The following is an 18,683-nucleotide window of genomic DNA, read 5'->3' as shown; positions in this document are numbered from 1 at the left end:
TTCTGCTCACATTACCCATCTGTTCTTGAATGTTCTCTTAGCCACTACACCACCAGGGCTTTGTTTTTGCTGAAAGCTGGATACAATCTTTCAGGTGATAGGAACAGAGGAAAAGACGTCTTTAGTGTGAGAATTTATGCTAATCTGACTAGGAGTTAGACTTGTTTAATGATTGCTGTAGCTGTAGGTACCAGAGGCTTCAAATTCCTCAGTTGTTCTTGTTTTTCTCTCCCTTCTTGATCTGCACTTTCTTAATTACTTGTCCTCACAGACAGAGCTTGTGTCTTGCAACTTTCTCAGCTGCAATCCAGTTATTATACTGGATCCCTGTTGGTATAGAGATAAGGTGTGAGGAAGGCTGAGCACTATATGACATCAAGATTAAATCTTAGTTTTTTAGTGGGCCTAAATCTATGGGCTGTGACCTTAAGTATTTCCCCATTGGTATAGCTTTTTCTTCCCCCATTAGATGAGACAGGAAGGCTATAGGGGGCTGGAGTGGAAGGAATGCCCTCCCCCAGGTGGATTAAGGCTATAGTAAAGTATTATCCCCTGAGAGTAGCTCTTGTTCTGGAGAAGGCTGTGTGTGTGTGTCTGTGTGTGCTTTAGATGCAGGTTTATAGAGCAAATTAGTTTCTTATTAAACAATTAACACACATATTTTTTGCGATATTGGTTGCCAACCCCACAACATGTCAACACTTTCCCCTTCTTGACCTTGAATTCCCCACTATCAGCTTTCCTGTCCCCTCCTGTCTTCTTGTTCTTGCCCCTGCGTTGGTGTGTCCATTTAGTCTTGTTTTGTTTTATGGGCCTGTCTAATCTTTGGCTGAAGGGTGAACCTCCGAAGTGACTTCAGTACTGAATTAAAAGGGTGTCTGGGGGCCATATTCTTGAGGTTTCTCTAGTCTCTGTTAAACTGGTAAATCTAGTCTGTTTGTTGTGGAGAAGGCTCTGGGTGTATTTCACAGTGATTACTTTCCCACCTTTCCCTGCCACAGACATGAGGAGATCTTTCTAAGGTCTTCACTGTGAGAATCTACTGGGGTTCCTTAAGGTAAAACCCATAAAAGTATTGCCCCAGTCTCAGTTATCTAGCGCTGCCATAACAGCCTATGAGGCTAGAAGTCCAAATTTGGGGTACTAACTCCAGGGGAAGGCCTTCCCTCTCTTTTGGCTCTGGAGGAAAGTCCTTATTATCAATCTTCCCTGTGTCTAGAAGCTTCTTTGCACAGGAACCCCTGGTCCAAAGGGTGCATTCTGTTCCTGGTGCTGCTTTCTTGGTGATATGAAGTTCCCCCACTCTCCGCTCCCTCCCTTTACCCTTTCATCCTTGAGAGATAAAAGGCCATACCCCAGGGAAACTCCATGTATGTTGAATCAGGAATGTAACCGGAGTAAGGGTGTTACATCCCACCCTAATCCTCTTTAATATAATCTAATCTTGCCTCATTAACTGCAGGTAGAGATTTATAACACATAGGAAAATCGTATAAATCACAAAATGGAAGACAATCACAAACCTGGGAATCATGGCCTAACCAAGCTGACAAAAATTTAGGAGGGGGTACAATTCAATTCATGACTCTCCCTCTCAAGACTATAGTCCCTATGACTTTCTCAGGTTAGTCCACACCCAGCATCCAGAAAATTATCATTTAGGTGTTTTTTGTTTTTGTTTTTTTATTAGTTTATGGCTCCAGCAGCTTCTGCTCTGGATAAGCAGATTTGACAAGGATGGTGAGACTGCATCTTACATACTTTGGACATCTTGTCAGGAGGGATCAGTCCCTGGAGAAGGACATCATGCTTGGCAGAGTACAGAGTCAGCGGAAAAGGGGAAGACCCTCAACGAGGTGGATTGATACAGTGGCTGCAACTGTGAGCTGAAGCATAATGATTGTAAGGATGGCTCAGGACCAGGAAGTGTTTTGTTCTGTTGTGCATAGGGTCGCTATGAGTCAGAACCAGTTCTACGGCACCTAACAACAACAACAACTCTGAATTTACTGGTCTCTGGAGATTTCAGGTTAATGGTTTTCCCCTCAATCTGATGAGTCCAAGAAAAGTAATTTTTTCAGTTTGTTCATTTTTTCCATGTTATGTAGATGGAAGGGACAAATTCCAAGATTTTTACATATCAGGGTGAAGCCAGAAGTCTCTAATTTATTTATTTTATTAACTTTTATTGAGCTTCAAGTGAACGTTTACAAATCAAGTCAGACTGTCACATATGAGTTTATGTACATCTTACTCCGTACTCCCACTTGCTCTCCCCCTAATGAGTCAGCCCTTCCAGTCTCTCCTTTCGTGACAATTTTGCCAGCTTCCATCTCTCTCTATCCTCCCATCCCCCCTCCAGACAGGAGATGCCAACACAGTCTCAAGTGTCCACCTGATATAATTAGCTCACTCTTCATCAGCATCTCTCTCCTACCCACTGTCCAGTCCCTTTCATGTCTGATGAGTTGTCTTTGGGGATGGTTCCTGTCCTGTGCCAACAGAAGGTTTGGGGACCATGACCGCCGGGATTCCTCTAGTCTCAGTCAGACCATTAAGTATGGTCTTTTTATGAGAATTTGGGGTCTGCATCCCACTGATCTCCTGCTCCCTCGGGGGTTCTCTGTTGTGCTCCCTGTCAGGGCAGTCATCGATTGTGGCCGGGCACCAACTACTTCTTCTGATTTCAGGATGATGTAGGTCTCTGGTTCATGTGGCCCTTTCTGTTTCTTGGGCTCTTAGTTGTCGTGTGACCTTGGTGTTCTTCATTCTAATTTATTTTTTAATTTCAAAATTAATATAGGATTGTTTTTTAGAAAAAAATCAAATAATTTTTAAGCAGATGAAGACAATGGTCTTTTGTTCAGCTCTTACCCTTACCTTAGATTCACATACTTCTAAGGCAACCAGCTTAATGGCTTGATCACACCACATTACTATGTGATTGACAGCTGTGATTGACAAAGACTGAAGCAGTTACATTGGAACACTTGAAGGAGCCAGAAGAGTAAAGACTCTACAGCAAGCCTAACCAAAACCCAAAACCAAGCCTATTGCCGTCAAGTCGATTCTGACTCATAGCAACACTATAGGACAGCACTGAACTGCCCCATAGAATTTCCAAGGCTATACTCTTTACAGAAGCAGACGACAACCTTTTCTCCTGCAGGGTGGCTGGTGGATTTGAACTGATGACCTTTAGGCTAGTAGCCAAGCACTTTACCACTGTGCCACCAGGGCTCCTGATTCAGCATGCTTTGCCCCTCTGAAACACTTTATACTTACATCCCCCGCTAGAAAATGTAATGATTGCCTTGTTCTCAGGTTATTCATTTTGGCTCATTTCAAAAAAGACTTTCTTCAACTAATTCTCCGAAGTCTATATTCTTTATCATTTGTGGCCACTGACATCTTTTCTCAGTTACCTGTGTGGTCAGCTAATGATGTGAAACAAATTCCTTAAATGCCTTGAACTCACTTTTCACTGAGGGACTCTGTGTATGTTGGGGGCACACTTTCAATGCTTTGGCAGTTTACAAGTTTGTCTTAGCCTTCACTTCCTGTTTGTACAAAGCCTCAAGGTCAGCCAGAGGTGAGATATTAGGGTCTTCTCAGGTCTTTTCTGAGTATGTGCACAGCTCTGCACATGTGTGTATCTTTCTAGAGTCCCAAGAATATTTTGGAGATTTTCAAAGCCACTATGGACAACTCATTCCCTAGATTTTTCTTTTCAGTTTTTTGGACCTCCATGCATTTTCCCCAACTGGTATCACTGCCTCAAGCATCTGCAATGTTAAACAATTGCCACTGATTTTTTTGATCAATGTTCTGAAGATAGAAATTTTCCCACTGAACAAGCCCTGAATTAGGTCACGTAAAGGCAAACTCTGTAAATGAAGCTTTTCCAGAAAGCATCCCTATAGGTCTAGAACTAACAATTTTCTGGGAATGGGACTTTGTGGGGAGCTCCAAGTTCACACTGCCTTCTCCAGGGTCTACTAAGCTGATGATTTTCACACCTACCGTGGCAGTTCTACTTTGTCCTATAGGGTCCCTATGAGTCGGAATCGACTCCACGGCAACGGGTTTTTTTTTTTTTTTTTTTTACCATGGTTGCAAGGCTGCTGACTTACAAGGCTACCACAGAACTGGGGACAGAGAGCTGGAAATAAAATAAGGCAAGTTAAAATGTCACAAAGCTCACTTTTCTTACTAAATTTAGCCATTAAAAAAAAAAGTTCCTTGGAATGTTGCAAACCTATGGCTAATTTCCAAAGTTTGGAAAAAGTGGACTTTAAAAATTTTTGCCCATGTTCCTACTGTTTTTATGGAGGAGCAAACGTTTAAAGGCCCTTACTTCGCCATTCTGGAAGCTCTTCTTGAGATAGGCTTTTGAAAGGTGAAAGAAAGAATAAAAAATACTTTGCCACTTCAATTACCTTTGTAGCTTTGTTGATGAGCAAATGAGATACTTAATAAAAGTGTGCAGGTTTTTAGTAATAGATCTGTCTAAAAATGAAATAAGTTGCATTGATAGATAATTAAATGACACTATTTTTTCAGTTACCATATAACTGTGAGTTCCAGTGAGTTCTCGCACCTGTTAACTTTACATTCAGGTGCCCAATAAATATATATCTTTTGAAAAAATTCTAAATAGTATCTAAAAAAAAATCTGTTTGTTTCTATAGTAAGTTCATCCTAACCTTTCGCCAAAACTTACCTTCATAATTGACTTATATAACTAGGGATCAGTTACAAGAATCTGGCTTATTTAATAAATGAATGACTTGAAAAAACTAAATCAATGAAATTGTTTTTGAGAACATCTGTTTACAAATGATCAGATTCAATATTTGCTTTTCTCCACCTTGTTTAATGTCCAAACAGCTGGCAAGGGCTTGACAAGGACAGAGTACACAAAATTCAAGAGCATTCATTGGATAAGATATGTGGTACTTTGTTACTTGTTGCTCCAAAACTTCAAAAGAATAACAATTCATACACAACATAAGTCTGAGTCCTTTGAAATAGTACTTCGTGCAATGCTATATTCTAACAAGTTCTAACTCACTATTCAATTCCCACCTCACAAAATATTTATGTGTCAAGCTTAGGAAACACATACAATTCAGCTATTGATATGCTTATTGTGGTTGCTTCTGATCAACATCAAGTGTTACTTTGACCACAAGTTTGTTAAGAACATGTCACATATTACTTGTATTGAAAATCAAAGTAGTTTGTTTCCCTCTTAGAAGAACCATGTCCATGCTTCTAAGTAGATCAGTTCAAGACGGAACTTGTCTAATTTTCTGTTCTAGGGGGAAATAGAGTGTAATTGATAACTGTCAAGATTCTAGTGTCAGACAGACACTGCCGACCTTTTTGGTTAGCAACCGTAGCTCTTAATCACCAGGGTTTCCCTGGTGGTGCAGTGGTTAAGAGCTATAGCTGCTAACCAAAAGGCCGGCAGTTGGAATCCACCAGGCACTCCTTGGAAACCCTATGGGGCAGTTCTACTGTCCTATAGGACCGCAATGAGTTGGGACTGACTCGATGACAATGAGTTTCTTTATACACATAGAAAGATAAATGGAATTGAAGGAAAACTTCGGTAGTTCAAGGTTTTGTATTAATGACTGTTATTCCGTCAGTACCTCTATTATGCACCCAACATGAGTTATCTGCTTGTCACTAAAAAAAAAGCCTAGCAAATTCTCAGCATTATCATGACTGAAAACTCTGCATATTTTCTCCCTTAAAAAAAAAGTTGTTTCTGCTCTTCTATTAACTGGGTCATCTTAATTTAGATAGATCTTATCCACGGAATAATATACTGTTATGCTACTTAATTCATTTACTATATCCTTTCTTTAGTTTTTAAGCTATTAAAAAATAAATTCATGTTTGTTTTTAAAAATTGAAAAGAAAAAATGTAAATTACCTGTAACTATTACAGAAACTTTTGGTCTAATGGTTCTTTATTATATTTTACATCTCTCTGTTGATATTCCCTCTCTGTTAACTCATGACTATCTTTTCTTTCAGTCATTGAGATTATAATAGCTGTTTTAAATTCCTTGTCTGCCAGTTCCAACATCTGGGTTATTGTAAGGCTAATGCACATTGACTCTCTGAAACTTCTTCCACAGTTTTATTTCTATAGGGAGAAAATTAAAATATTGCCGGAAAAGAACATCAACTCAATTTTTAAAACTATGTAATACACTGAAAACCCAGAATTTTCAACTGTTAAACTTTGATAGATACAATAGATTTTAAACAAAAATGGGATCAAATTATACATTGTTTCAAACATTTTCATTGAATACATTTTTAAATGCTTTCATAGCAATACATTTGCATTGACATTATCATCACTTCTTATCATTTTATCGTTGAGAATAGACGTAGCAAAGCATCCGCCAACTCAACCATTTCTACATGTACTATTCAGTGACGTTGATTACATTCTTTGAGTTGTTCAGCTACTCCAACCCTCCACTTCTGAGCTGTTCCTCCCCCATTAACATACACTCACTGCCCCCTAAGGTTGCTATCTAATCTTTCAAGTTGCTGTTGTCCCTTTGATTCCATATAGACAGTTCTTAAAAGATCATAATGCTCAAGGAAGACATTTTTACTAGCTAAGCTAAACTATTGTTTGCTTTAAAGGAAACTTGAGGGGATTTTTTTGGTTCACGTTTTAAAGATTATCTCAGGACAATAGTTTCAGGGCTTTATTTAGCCCCCATAGCTCCAAAAAGTCTGGAGTTCACGAAAATTTGAAACTTTGTTTTGCATTTTCCCTTTTTTGATCAAGATTCTTCTATAGTATCTTTGATCGAAATGTTTAGTAATAGTAGCTGGCACCATCCAGTTCTTCTGGTCTCATGGCAAAGGAGGCAGCTGTTCATGGAGGCAATTAGCCACAAATTCCACATCCTCCTCCTATTCCTGGCTCTCCTTCTTCCTCTGTTGCTCCAGGCAAATAGAGACCGATTGCCATGCCTTAGATAGAAACTTGCAAGTTTTTAAGACCCCAGAGACCATTCAACAAACTCAGGGGTAGACTAGGAACACAAAATATGTTATTACCAATGCTGCTGTATATATATATTTTTCACACTTCTCTTATTCTTTCCTTAAAATAAAAATTTTGGATACAAATATATGTCCATTCTTAAGGATTTTGATTTTTTTTCAGTTGCCTTTTGGAAAAAATTTTGTATTCTCACCAGCAGTATAAGAATATTCCCTATAGCCTCATCAATTCCTACTACACCGTACCTTTTCATCCCTGACACTTTAATACAAAAGTTAAGTGGCACCTCCCTTTGTTAATCTGTATTACAGACATTATGAGTACCATTGGACATCACTTCATATGAACTGACAATTTATATTTTTCCTGTGAATTGCCTGTTGATTTCTTTTATTATTTCATTGGAAGGTTCATTTTGTCCTAATTTATATGAAAGAGCTTTGGATATACTGAAGAAACAAATGCTTTATCTGCTACATATATTACAAATATAATTCCCATTAAGGCATTTTTTGTGGTTCTGATTTATCAAATATTTACTTATGTATGTGGCCAGATCTATCAGTATTTTCCTGTTTTTATTTATGTTGTGGTGAGAAAAGTTTCCCCCACCATTGGACTATATAAATATATATGATCCTTAATGGAATAGTGAGACAAGAGTTAGAATAAGACAAATATTGAATCAAGTCCCAGCTCTGCCATTAACTAGTCATAACAGATTGCATTTTCCAAAGATGGCAGCAGCAATATTTCCCATACCACATGCTCTTCAACAGCTTTGTCACTTCCCAATCAGAAGAGTTGGCATCTGGTCAGACTCGTAACCAACAGAACGTAGCAGAAGTAGTGCTGCGTGACTTTCAAGGTTAGGTAATAAAAGGTGCTGTGACTTCCACTTGTAGAGCTGGAGCACTTGCTTTGGAGCCCTAAGCTACTATGTAAGAAGCCTGGGGCCTCCAGGCTGTGAAGGCACCCAGGCCACATGGAGAGTCCAGCCAAGAGTGCCACATGATATCACAGCTTAGTTCGGCATCAACCGTGAAGACATGTGAATGAAGATGCCTCCAGATGATTCCAACTGTCAGCTCCCTAATCGTTTGCAGTCTTCAGGTCTTGCCATTGAGGACCCAGACATCATGGAGCAGAGACAAGCCACCCCCCCAAACACTTTCTGAATTCCTGACCCACGGTACTAGTGAACACAATAATTTTTATATAGCAATAATAACTGGAACACTGGTTATGTAATACTTGTCAAGTTGCTTAACCAGTCTGTTCTTCAGTTTCTCATCTACTAAATCAGGTAACAATATTAGCTACTTCACAGGGAAGTTGTGAAGATTAAATGAGATTATATATAAAAAGTACTTAGCATTTTACCGAGAACATACTAAGAGCTAAGATAATGACAGTCACAGTATGGAAGAGTAAGTTTTTGCCTATTATATTTAAATCTTTAATACACCTGAGATTTATTTTGGTTTAATATGTAAGGTTGGATGAATTACTTACCAGTCAATTCCAAATCAGCCCTTAGATAGTTGGCCATATTACTGTTCTTTAAAAATGTATGTGAAGAATATTTTTTCTCTGTAAATACATGTATGTATGAAATAAAATTGTATGCAAATTAGAGAACTGATATTTGGTGTGTGCTCATGTGGGTAAAGAAATTTTCACTTTTCTTTTACTTTGTTCATTTGTTCAAATTGGAAAGGAGAACCGAGAAGAGTATTCCAAGATGGAGTAAAGCAAAAAAATAAAATAACTCTCCAAGATTAAAGCACTTTTGTTTAAGCCACAGGAAGACTAATAAGAAAGAGTCCCCTCAAGTGTGAGGAGTTAGTGTTCATATTACACACACTACCACTCAGAAATGTCAAATGTAACTTCATTTTCTTATCTGACCTCATCTTGTTTTAGAGCCCCCATTTCCTTTCTAATGGAAAACACTTGGTCTTTTCAATTTAAATTTAGACTATTTTGGGTAAAAAGTGTTTCTTCCCCCTCCCACTTCTCTTTGATTTCTCAGTGTAATTCTGGAACAGATTAATGTCATAGTGGAGAAGGAAGGGGATTTTGGTCTCATGCAGCCCTTTGAGATCTTACAAGATTCATCATGGAAATGTCTGTGACTAATAAGTGTCTGTGGTCAGTTCACTCACCACAGTCAACTTCCAGTAGTTTTCCCTTGGTAGTTTAACCCTCACCTCAGCTCTCCCTTGCTCTGCCCAAGCTGTGGCTCCTAGTCAGTTATCACTTCCTCATCTCAGCTCTCACTTGCTTTGCCCAAGCTGTGGCTCCTAGTCAGTTGTAATTTTGGGCAGTTGTTGGGTACCACATACCTCTCTACTAAAAAAATCCGAAACTCATTGCCATCGAGTCGATTCTGACTCATAGTGACCTCTTTACTGGTAAGAGCTTAATCTCTACCTTGGTGAAGTCCCTTGCACCTTCCAATCCTCAGTTTTCTTCCTTGTTCTCTGCACTGGAGCACCTACAAGTCTCATGCAAGCTTTAGGAGAGGCAGGAGATGGTATCTCAGGACGATGCGCCTAGGCATCACCCTTTAACACTTTTACCCTGCCACTTACGGACTATATGGAAATAAGAGTGATGCCCATTGCAGGTCTAAGAGTCATGCTCAGGATGTGAAAAAAGCCTCCTACTCTGGTACTTCTTTGCAAAATTTATCTAAGTGCCTCCTGACAGCTCCACTTCAATCTCTGTGGAGGAGTGTTGGAAAGCAAGAAAACGTATGTCTGACCTCATGCCCTTCATTCTGTCTGTCTGTCTCCCCACTTTCCTTCCCAGCCAACATACATTCTTCCTGATTTCTGTGGAAGATGGATGTGTACATGGGAAGGAGTAATGGATTATCTTGTAACAAACCTTGTATCTCAATGGTTATTAAGTCTTAGGTCAGGTTCTCTAGAAGAAGACCCCAAGATAGAAGTTATTGTCCAAAGAACTTATTGTAAATAGAGGGTCAATGAAAAAGAGGAAGACCTGGACGAGATGAATTGACACAGTGGCTGCAACAATGGGCTGAAACATAGCAATGAATGTGAGAATGGCACAGGATCGGGCAGTGTTTCCTTCTGTTGTACTTACGGTCACTATGGGTCAGAACCAACTCAATGGCACCTAACCACAATAACAGAGGGGGAATGAAGGAAACAAGAGAGGTCAGGGAGGAAATGTTAACAAGAGCATAGTCTCAACTGGAGACTAGCTTCATTCAGATCCCATGGAAAAGTGCCAGAGCACAAAATGCACCATGAACTTAGTTCCACCTTGATACAAGGGGACTGATTTTTGTACCCTCATGTCAGCCACTCATTGGCCAATATCTACACTCAAGTCAAGAACTCAGCATCCAGGCAAGGCAACTCCCATTTCGCAGACGACAAAACCTCTAGAAAATGAGAAAGCTGTGAGTTATCATAAGGCAACACTCAATGCAGATGGGTGGTGGGTGCACTGGCCAGATAAAGAGGATTGGGGTGGGGCACTAAAATAAAAATCAAACCAAAATTATCCACTACATAAAGTAAAATTCAAAGCTGTGATGCCGATAATGCCAAGGTTAGATGATGAAGCAAAAAGAAAACATTTTACAATTAGAATTATCTTCTTTCTCAAAGCCAAGCTTTGTCTAACCCTTGACTCAAAAATAACGTTAAAGTCTACTTTGAAAACCAAAGCTAGGCTATGATCTTTTTTTTCCTAGACTGAGTTATCTCATCCTTGCGGTTCAATGGCTGAGAGAGCCCATGTACAACTACGAATAAAAATATGTTGTTTCCCTAACTCAAAATATTCGTTATGTTGGCTTTTTCAACCTGCTTGTCTATTTGGGAAAAGTTATCTTCATGTATTTCTTCACCGTGGCTCTGTAAAATCCCAACTGAGAATTCCATGGAAAATATTAAATTTTCAGACACAAAGACAGATAGTACACCAATCTACTCAAGTAGAGGAACCCAAAAACCCAGTGCCGTCTAGAGGAGTAGGTGGTTTATCGCAAGAATTTCAAGTGGCAAAATAAAGGAGAAAAACGCTCATGGAAACTCAGGGCCAGGAACTGTGGGATGCTTCAGGAGGAAAGGAACACCAGAGAGATTCCCTATCCAAGGAAGCTTCACAGCCGTTGTACTAGTTGTGCTGTTCCACCATTTGTGCTGCTCAGTTTCTCTCTGCCTATTTGTTTCACTCACTGTCCTTTTCTCTTTCAACCACTACTACCTTTCATTTACTCCTAACTCCATCTTATATTTGATACTTTGTTACTCCAACACTACCTCATGGCATTTCTACATTCTATTATTTTCAACTACCATGCCCATTGTCTCATTATTAGCATTTTTTTCTTCTTCCTGTGAGAAGAAACTGACAGCCCATCCTTGACCAAGATCTCCATTCCCGATCCAACCACCAGTTCAGTCAAGTCCCCAAGGCTACCTAGCCAACTAGAGCCATGATGATTCAAGCTAATTCCACCCACATCAAATTGTCTCTGAAATACTAGATTCTACAAACTTAAATATCCCTAAAATATTCCTTGATACCTCATCCCTATGCCTGTCCAGTCTTTTCTGGCCTAAGATTTCCCCCAAGAGCTCTTCCAGGTGAAGACTTCACTCATGCTGCCAGAAAATTGGGATTGCTGAGATTAATCCTCTTCTACAATCAGGACCCGTGGGTAAAGGGAGACTGACAGGGGGTTTCAGGGCTAACGCAAGGAAGAGAATCCCAACTCAGGGGATTGGGTACAGGTAGGTAGAGAGTATGGCCACAGAATTCTCAGTACAAGCTTGGAACCCATCTTTGCATTTTTATATAGGGTATAAGAAACAGTCAATTCCAAGCCCAACACTATTCAACGCAGTACAACCATGAAGAAAACAAATCCTCCTGCCAGATGTGAGCAGTAGAAATTAGCAAATATTCAGGCTAGTGCTCCATCATTAATGAGACTCTGCTTCCTCCACTGCTTTTCTTTACGACTTCTCTTTTCACTGCCAACTGGCTTTCTCACAAACTACCATTGGTGAGAAGAGGACCTCAGACTACAGGTTCCAGGGTAGAAATAAAGGGGGTGGTGGTTTGAAGAATGATCCAAAGTCCTAGAGAGGTGTAGAACTAGGACCCCACAGGGAGGTTGCAATAGTTACTATGTGTGCAACAGATGAGCTCTGTTCTCTTGCCAAGATCCAAGAAGTTGATGTTCTCACAGTTGTATACACATGACAGCTTTGAATAAAAATACATACTGTTCCCTGAGGAGGTAAAAGAGAGGAGGGACATGAATATAATGACTCTGCTCCCTCCTACAATCTTCCTAGCAATAACCTCTCTTCAGATTCTCATTAACCTTTCTCTAGACTCAAATGAGCTATAGGCTGCATCTACTAATTGCTTCTTCTTATTCCTTAACTGGAAGGGACATCAACCTCTCCTTCACCCAATACCATCTTAAGAAGTCAGTCCACATTTGCCATCCCCTCTACATGACCACCCATCCTCACTAATCCCAATCACTCTGAGGGCAGAAGGGAAAGCAGAGATTATTTCTCAGTCACTCTATACTCCTTTACTACCTTTTTTTGTAAGTACATAAAAGTTCTCAATGGCACAGTACTGTTTGTATTTCAGGTAGCAGGACTTCATGCCATCATAGCATAATCCAAGATGGTATCTTCTACATTGATAACATTCTCTTGAAGCCCCTGCCAAACACAGAAAGAGGTGCTTAGAGGATGAGGTCTGAGGAAGGCTCCCCTGGCATCTGGTGGCTTCTCTACAGGAACTTGCCATTGCCTAGTGATTCTTAACCTTTCTTGTACCACTGACTTTTTGAAAAATCTGGCAAAAGATAATCTGCACATGCATAAATCAAATACGGTATATCACTTCAGGAAGTTTCCCAGGTTCCTGTGAAATTTATTCATGGACCCGCAAATAATGAACCCCTCATCTAGCCTGGTGATTTGTGCCTGGTAATGAGGATAAGGGAGCAAGAAGGGGATTTTAGCTCCTTACTCCCAGAAATACACTAGGCTAGACTAGGAGAAGATAAAACTTCCAGAACTCTATGTAAGAATGGATTACAGCCCTCTGTGAATGTGGAGAGGTTTACTTCTAAACACGACACATCTACTGAGGACTTTAGGCCGGCCATAGTTCTACCTTTTTTGAAGTCCAGGAATTTGCCTGTGGAGAGAAGAAAATTCTTTCTTATAATCTCAAATACTTCTGCCACAGACCCAAGGATCAATTTGGAAACTTTCCTTCCCACAGCATCCAATCATTTCTTAACCATACACCAACTTCTCCTCTGTCTCCAGGACTTACCCCTAGATGGGCAGAGCAGAGTGACGATGTTCAGTAGGAAGAGAACAATCATTCTGGGACTTTTGTCCTGTGGGAGGTGCTGGCTATTCTCCTTCTGTGATCTATCTTTGGGCTATTTATCTGCGTCATATAATCATAAAATTTCAGGGACAGACAATACCTCAACGTCTCCAAGCCAAGCCATCATATTCTGATAGCCCCACAGCATTTCCAAGAGGATGCTCACTCTGAGTTTGCACAAATCCTCCAGCAACTGTGGTCTCGCTACCCCTAAAAAAAAAAAATTTTTTTTAAGGCATCTATTAAAAAATTTTCCTTACAGATGCGTAAAAATCTCTCTCCATATAATTTCTACCCATTGTTGTATATCTAAAGCCTTGTGCCACACAAATCAAGTCAAATTTTTCTTTCACGTTTTATCCTTTCAGATATTTCAAGACAGAAGTTAGACATTGCAATTCCTTTTAGCTTTCTTTAACAACCTATTTATTCTCATCTGAATGACTTCAGATTTGTCTGTGTCTCACTTACACTGAGGCACCAGGAACTAAGGAGTCTAGATGTAGTCTGTGGAAGCAACGTTAAGTTGCCTTCTGTGGTACAGGAATGAGCAATTTGGGAAGAAAGGTGAGCAGAGGTGGAATTTGCATAGGTTGCCTTTGAGTGTTATTAAATAACTGATCGATTTTTCAATTAAATACATAATTACTGAATACACATCAAATTCCAAGATCACATGAAGAGGAGATGCCAAGCAAACCCAAATCAGTAACTTCACAGAGCTTAGAATCTAGTTAAGGATATCACAAGTACATTACACACAACAATTATGGGGCGTTATGCAAGGAGTGCCTAAGGTATCAATCTTCAATGATTCCATTTCGTATAAGTGACAAACCAGTCTTAGAAGAAATACAAGAAGAATGTTTCTTAGAAGCAAACATGGTGATACTTTGACTTGATTACTTTGGACATGTCATCAGGAAAGACCAATTGCTAGAAAAAGATATCATGTTTGGTAAAGGGTAGAGGAAAATTATCAATGAGATGGATTGATACAATAGCCTCAACAATGGACTCAAACATACCAGTGATCATGAAGATGGTGCAGGACCCAGCAATGTTTCATATTGATATACATAAGGTCACCTTGAGTCGAAGCTGACTCAACAACTAGCAACAATAACAAACAAGGAACATTCAAATTGGACTACCTGACCAGGGGAGAGGGGGATGGTTAAGCAGGTCTTTGAAGGCTAGCAAAATGTTAGCCAGATGACAAATAAAGTAGAGAAGGACATTCAAAGGAACAGAAAATGCCATAACACAGAAGTGCCAAACAACTGAACATATGTCAGAAGGATGTCATTTGATTATAGAGACATGGGTGAATAAGATCAGGCAGAGAGAAATGCATCTTGTTAGAGGTGATGGCATATGGGTAAAGAGAATTGGAGAGAATGATGCAATGGTCTTGCTGCTGAGTGTTCTTTGTCCGAAGTCTGTAGGATTGAATTTCTTGCCCACTATTGAGCAGTTGTAAAATATCAATGAAAAAAGGCCATTTCCTCCGGTGTTGGGAAAGATAGTAAAGTACTCACTGTTCTGTACCATTGCAGACTTCTAGAAAACATAGCTCCCTTTATCCAAATTTAACTTTGTTACATGCATGGGCTCAAGTCTTGCCTTTGCTGCTTGCTAACTATGTGACTTTGGATGAGTTACTGAATGTTGAGAATAATTTTGCATATTTCATAGGGTTATTATTAGGATTATATTAATGTTTTTGAAAAGAAGAATCTCATATTTATTAATGCCCTAGAAAGTGTCAACTACTAACTCCTTATGCAATGTTTTCAGTTTAAGGAACAGCCTTGACCCTTCGGCTAGGATAGGTATCAAAAACTTCAATCAGAAGCAACCACATACAGAGAAGGGCAGGAGAAAAAGTAGGGTAGTGGCTCCAGCTATAGATTTCACACGCGAGGGGCAAGAATCCGGCAGTAGAAGTGTTATCAGGAATGTCCTGCCAGGGGTTAACTTTCAGTAAGGCTTAGATTTGACGTGGGTGTTGGAGTGGGCAGGAAGATCAAGAACAGTTTCTTCAAGAATGGCCTTTGAAGTTAGGGAATCAAGTTCAGAACAGACTGCCCAGTTTTCCTTGGATGAGTGAGCAGCTAGGACATTAGTTGAGCTCTGATTCACTGAGGTTGAATGAGAATTGGGCCCTCTCTCATAGATTCAGGTATGGTCTATATTCTGATGACATCCAACTTTATACTTCTACTTTAGACATCTATTCTGTGTTCCAGACTCATATCTACAAATACCCACTCCACTTAGAAGATTCACAGGCACTACAATCTTTGAATATCTCAAAATGAAATAATGATCTTCCTGGTTTACCAAACCTCGTGTTACTTCAGTATTCCCTTACTTAATAAACCTGGAGCCCATTCTTTATAGCTCCCTGCGCTGCATGCTCAAAGAGGAATCTAAAAGCAAGTAGCATATATTATAATCACACGGGGTTATTTTTCTTTCCATCTCCACAGCCACCACCCTAATCAATCTGTTATCATCTCTTGCCTGGGCCAAATAATAGCCTTATTCTTTGGCCTTCTTGTTTCTACTCTTTCCTTTTGTGGTAAGTTCTCCATAAACAGCCAGATAACACTTTTATAATGCAAGTCAGAGATGTCACACCATGCCTCAAAACCTTCCAATGACTTCCCATCACACTTAGAAGAAAATCCACAGCTCTTACCATGGTCTACAAGGTCTTTACCAATCTGAGGAATGACCACTTCTCCAATCTCATTTCCTATCACATTCCCCTTCATTTCTCAGGTCTTTGTTCAAGTGCTGCCCTCAGAGCAGCATTTCCTGAGAAATTTCTAGAAAATAGCAATTTTCCTTCTCCATCTTTTTTCCTGTTTTATTTTTTCTATAGCAATTCTCATGACCTGAATTTACATATGGATTGATCCACTGGTTCAACTCTTCCATTAAAACAAACCAAAGGCATATTTCCACTGCATACCCAGGATGTGCAGACCTGCAACACAATAGACACAAAAATAAATCTTTGTAGAATGGAAGAATAACAGTCTTCTCTCTTCCACTCTTTCATCCCTCCAATTCTCTTCTTACAGAGCAACCAGATTGATCAGACTGAATTTCTGAACTATAATAACAATGTGAAAATGAGACTGTTCATACATTGCAGGTAGGATCCCAAGACAGTAGCAAGTGTTTTTACATTTCAAAGAAAAGTGTTGTGTTACTTATGCAGAGTTTACAAATTAAATAGATGAAAACCAGTTTCAATATCCCCGGTCCTTTGCCCACCTGGATGGCATAAAGAAAAGACATTAAAGTTTCAGAGACCCAGCTAATCTCAGGATAGGAGAATGTCTTTCTATATACGGCTCAAAATATAGAACTGTTAAAAAAAGAAAAGATTTATTTGTTTGATTACATTTAAAATAAAAATCTTCTGTATGGGGGGAAAACCAATCGCTAACCCATAAATAAACTCAAATAGCAAATACCCAACTAGCAAAAAAAATTTTAATGTATATCACAGACTAACAGCTAATCTTCCCATTATACAAAGAAATCCCAGAAATTCGGTCAGTCTTCTAATCAACTCATTTTTAGTTTTTAGCTGGGATAATTTTATGGCTAGATACGTTCTTCATCTGCTAGCTGGTTACCCAGTGGTTCCATTCACAGGGCTCCCCTCCACCATTATCCATTACAATTAAATTTTAATATCATTTGGGACACATTAATGCAAGCATATTTTATCAGTTTCAATCCAACAAGTTTCTTGTCTTTATTGAAGCTCAATCACCATCTTTATGGGAGCCCTTTTAAATTGGCTTCTGAATCATTTTGACATGACCCTAGTACTGCTTCATCCCTTCTTTGTTATATGGTCTAAAAAGATGTTCCAGTCACCTTGTGCATTTTCTGCCTTAGCCTTGAAATTCAAGAAACCATGCTCTCTTTTAGTCAGAAATGGTATTACAGGACCACAATCTTATTGCTACTGAGATGGTCATTGTTTCTAGGGTTCCTCATGGAACAAAGAGATAAATAGTTGACACCTCATGAGTTCCTGCTGAAATCTCCAATTCAAATTTAAGACCACAAAATTTCTACTTAGCTTTTTTTTTTTATTCCAAGTGTATATCCTTTGTTCCACACAGAGAATCCTGGTTCTTGAGTACACAGAAATGGAATAGAATAGAATTAGAATATTGTTATGGATTGAATTGTGTCCCTCAAAAATATGTGTTGTAAATCCTAACCTCTATGCTTGTGATTATAATCTTATTTGGGAATGAGTTGTCTTTGTTATGTTAATGAGGAAAGATTAGTAGAGGGTGTATCTTGAGTCAATCTGTTTTGAGAAATAAAAGAGATTAAAAGCAAGCTAGAAGCAGAGACGGGGTAAGATAGACCCCAAGCCACATAGAGATCTCTAAGGAACCAGAAAGCAGAAGCTGAAGAGACAAAATCATTCCCCCAGAGCTGACAGAGACAGAAAGCCTTCCCCAGAGCTGGTGCTCTGAATTCAGACTTTTAGCCTCCTAAACTGTGAGAAAATAAATTTCTGTTTCTTAAAGCCATCCACTTGTGATATTTCTATTATCATAACACCAGATAACTAAGAAAGAATTTGATACCAAGACACTGGGGTGCAGCTCCAACAGATACCTAAAATGTGAAAGTGGTTTTGGAATTGGGTAATGGACAGAAACTGGAAGAGTTTTAAGGTGCCTAAAAGTAAAAGCGTAGACTGCCTTGAAGAGACTGTTGGTAGAATTATGGATGTCAAAGGTGATTCTGATGAGGGCTCAGAAGGAAGTGAGAAGAGCTACAGAGAAAGCCTCTATTGTCTTAGAGAATACATACAGGGCCAGCAATAGAAGGTTGCTAGACGTGTGGACGTTAAATGTGTTTCTGGTGAGACTTTTAAAGGAAACAATGAACATGTGATTGGAAAATGGAGGAAGGGTGATGCTTCTTATGCAGTGGCCAAGAACTTGTCTGAATTATGTTCAAATGTTTGGTGGAAGATAGAACTTGTAAGTGATGAACTTGGATATTTGGCTGAGAAGATTTCTAAGCAAGATCTTAAAGGGGCCATGGTTTCTCCTTGCTACTTATAGCAAAATGTGAGAGGAAAGAGATGGACTTAAAAATGGACTGTGCAAAATAAAAACAGAACTTAAAGATTTGGAAAATCTTGTTGTACAAACCA

General features: G+C 39.3%; 1 protein-coding gene across 1 annotated transcript; it reads right to left on the bottom strand.

Annotated features, from left to right (window-relative positions):
- Window positions 1–10,262: 10,262 nt before the first annotated feature.
- On the bottom strand, window positions 10,263–16,251 carry PATE2 (prostate and testis expressed 2). Its single transcript, XM_023557011.2, has 3 exons — window positions 16,176–16,251; window positions 12,655–12,783; window positions 10,263–12,333 (listed from the first exon to the last, which is right to left on the bottom strand). The coding sequence occupies exons 1-3, from the start codon at window positions 16,249–16,251 to the stop codon at window positions 12,197–12,199; spliced, it is 342 nt and encodes a 113-aa protein (XP_023412779.1). The 3' UTR covers window positions 10,263–12,196.
- Window positions 16,252–18,683: the final 2,432 nt, after the last annotated feature.

This window comes from Loxodonta africana, chromosome 15 (genome assembly GCF_030014295.1).
Source record: "Loxodonta africana isolate mLoxAfr1 chromosome 15, mLoxAfr1.hap2, whole genome shotgun sequence".
Classification (NCBI taxonomy): domain Eukaryota; kingdom Metazoa; phylum Chordata; class Mammalia; order Proboscidea; family Elephantidae; genus Loxodonta; species Loxodonta africana.
The sequence above is the reverse complement of the archived record's forward strand: the minus strand, read 5'-3'. Positions and strand labels throughout refer to the sequence as shown.

What these genes read in the sequence shown, in the direction of transcription:
- PATE2 (XM_023557011.2), bottom strand. Translation starts at nt 16,251, where the DNA reads ATGAAGGGGAATGTGATAGGAAATGAGATTGGAGAAGTGGTCATTCCT. An exon ending in TAAAGACCTTGTAGACCATG is followed by an intron (nt 12,784 to 16,175) that starts GTAAGAGCTGTG and finishes TGTGTTTGGCAG; the next exon opens with GGGCTTCAAGAGAATGTTAT. An exon ending in TTATGTACTTACAAAAAAAG is followed by an intron (nt 12,334 to 12,654) that starts GTAGTAAAGGAG and finishes TTACCTCCTCAG; the next exon opens with GGAACAGTATGTATTTTTAT.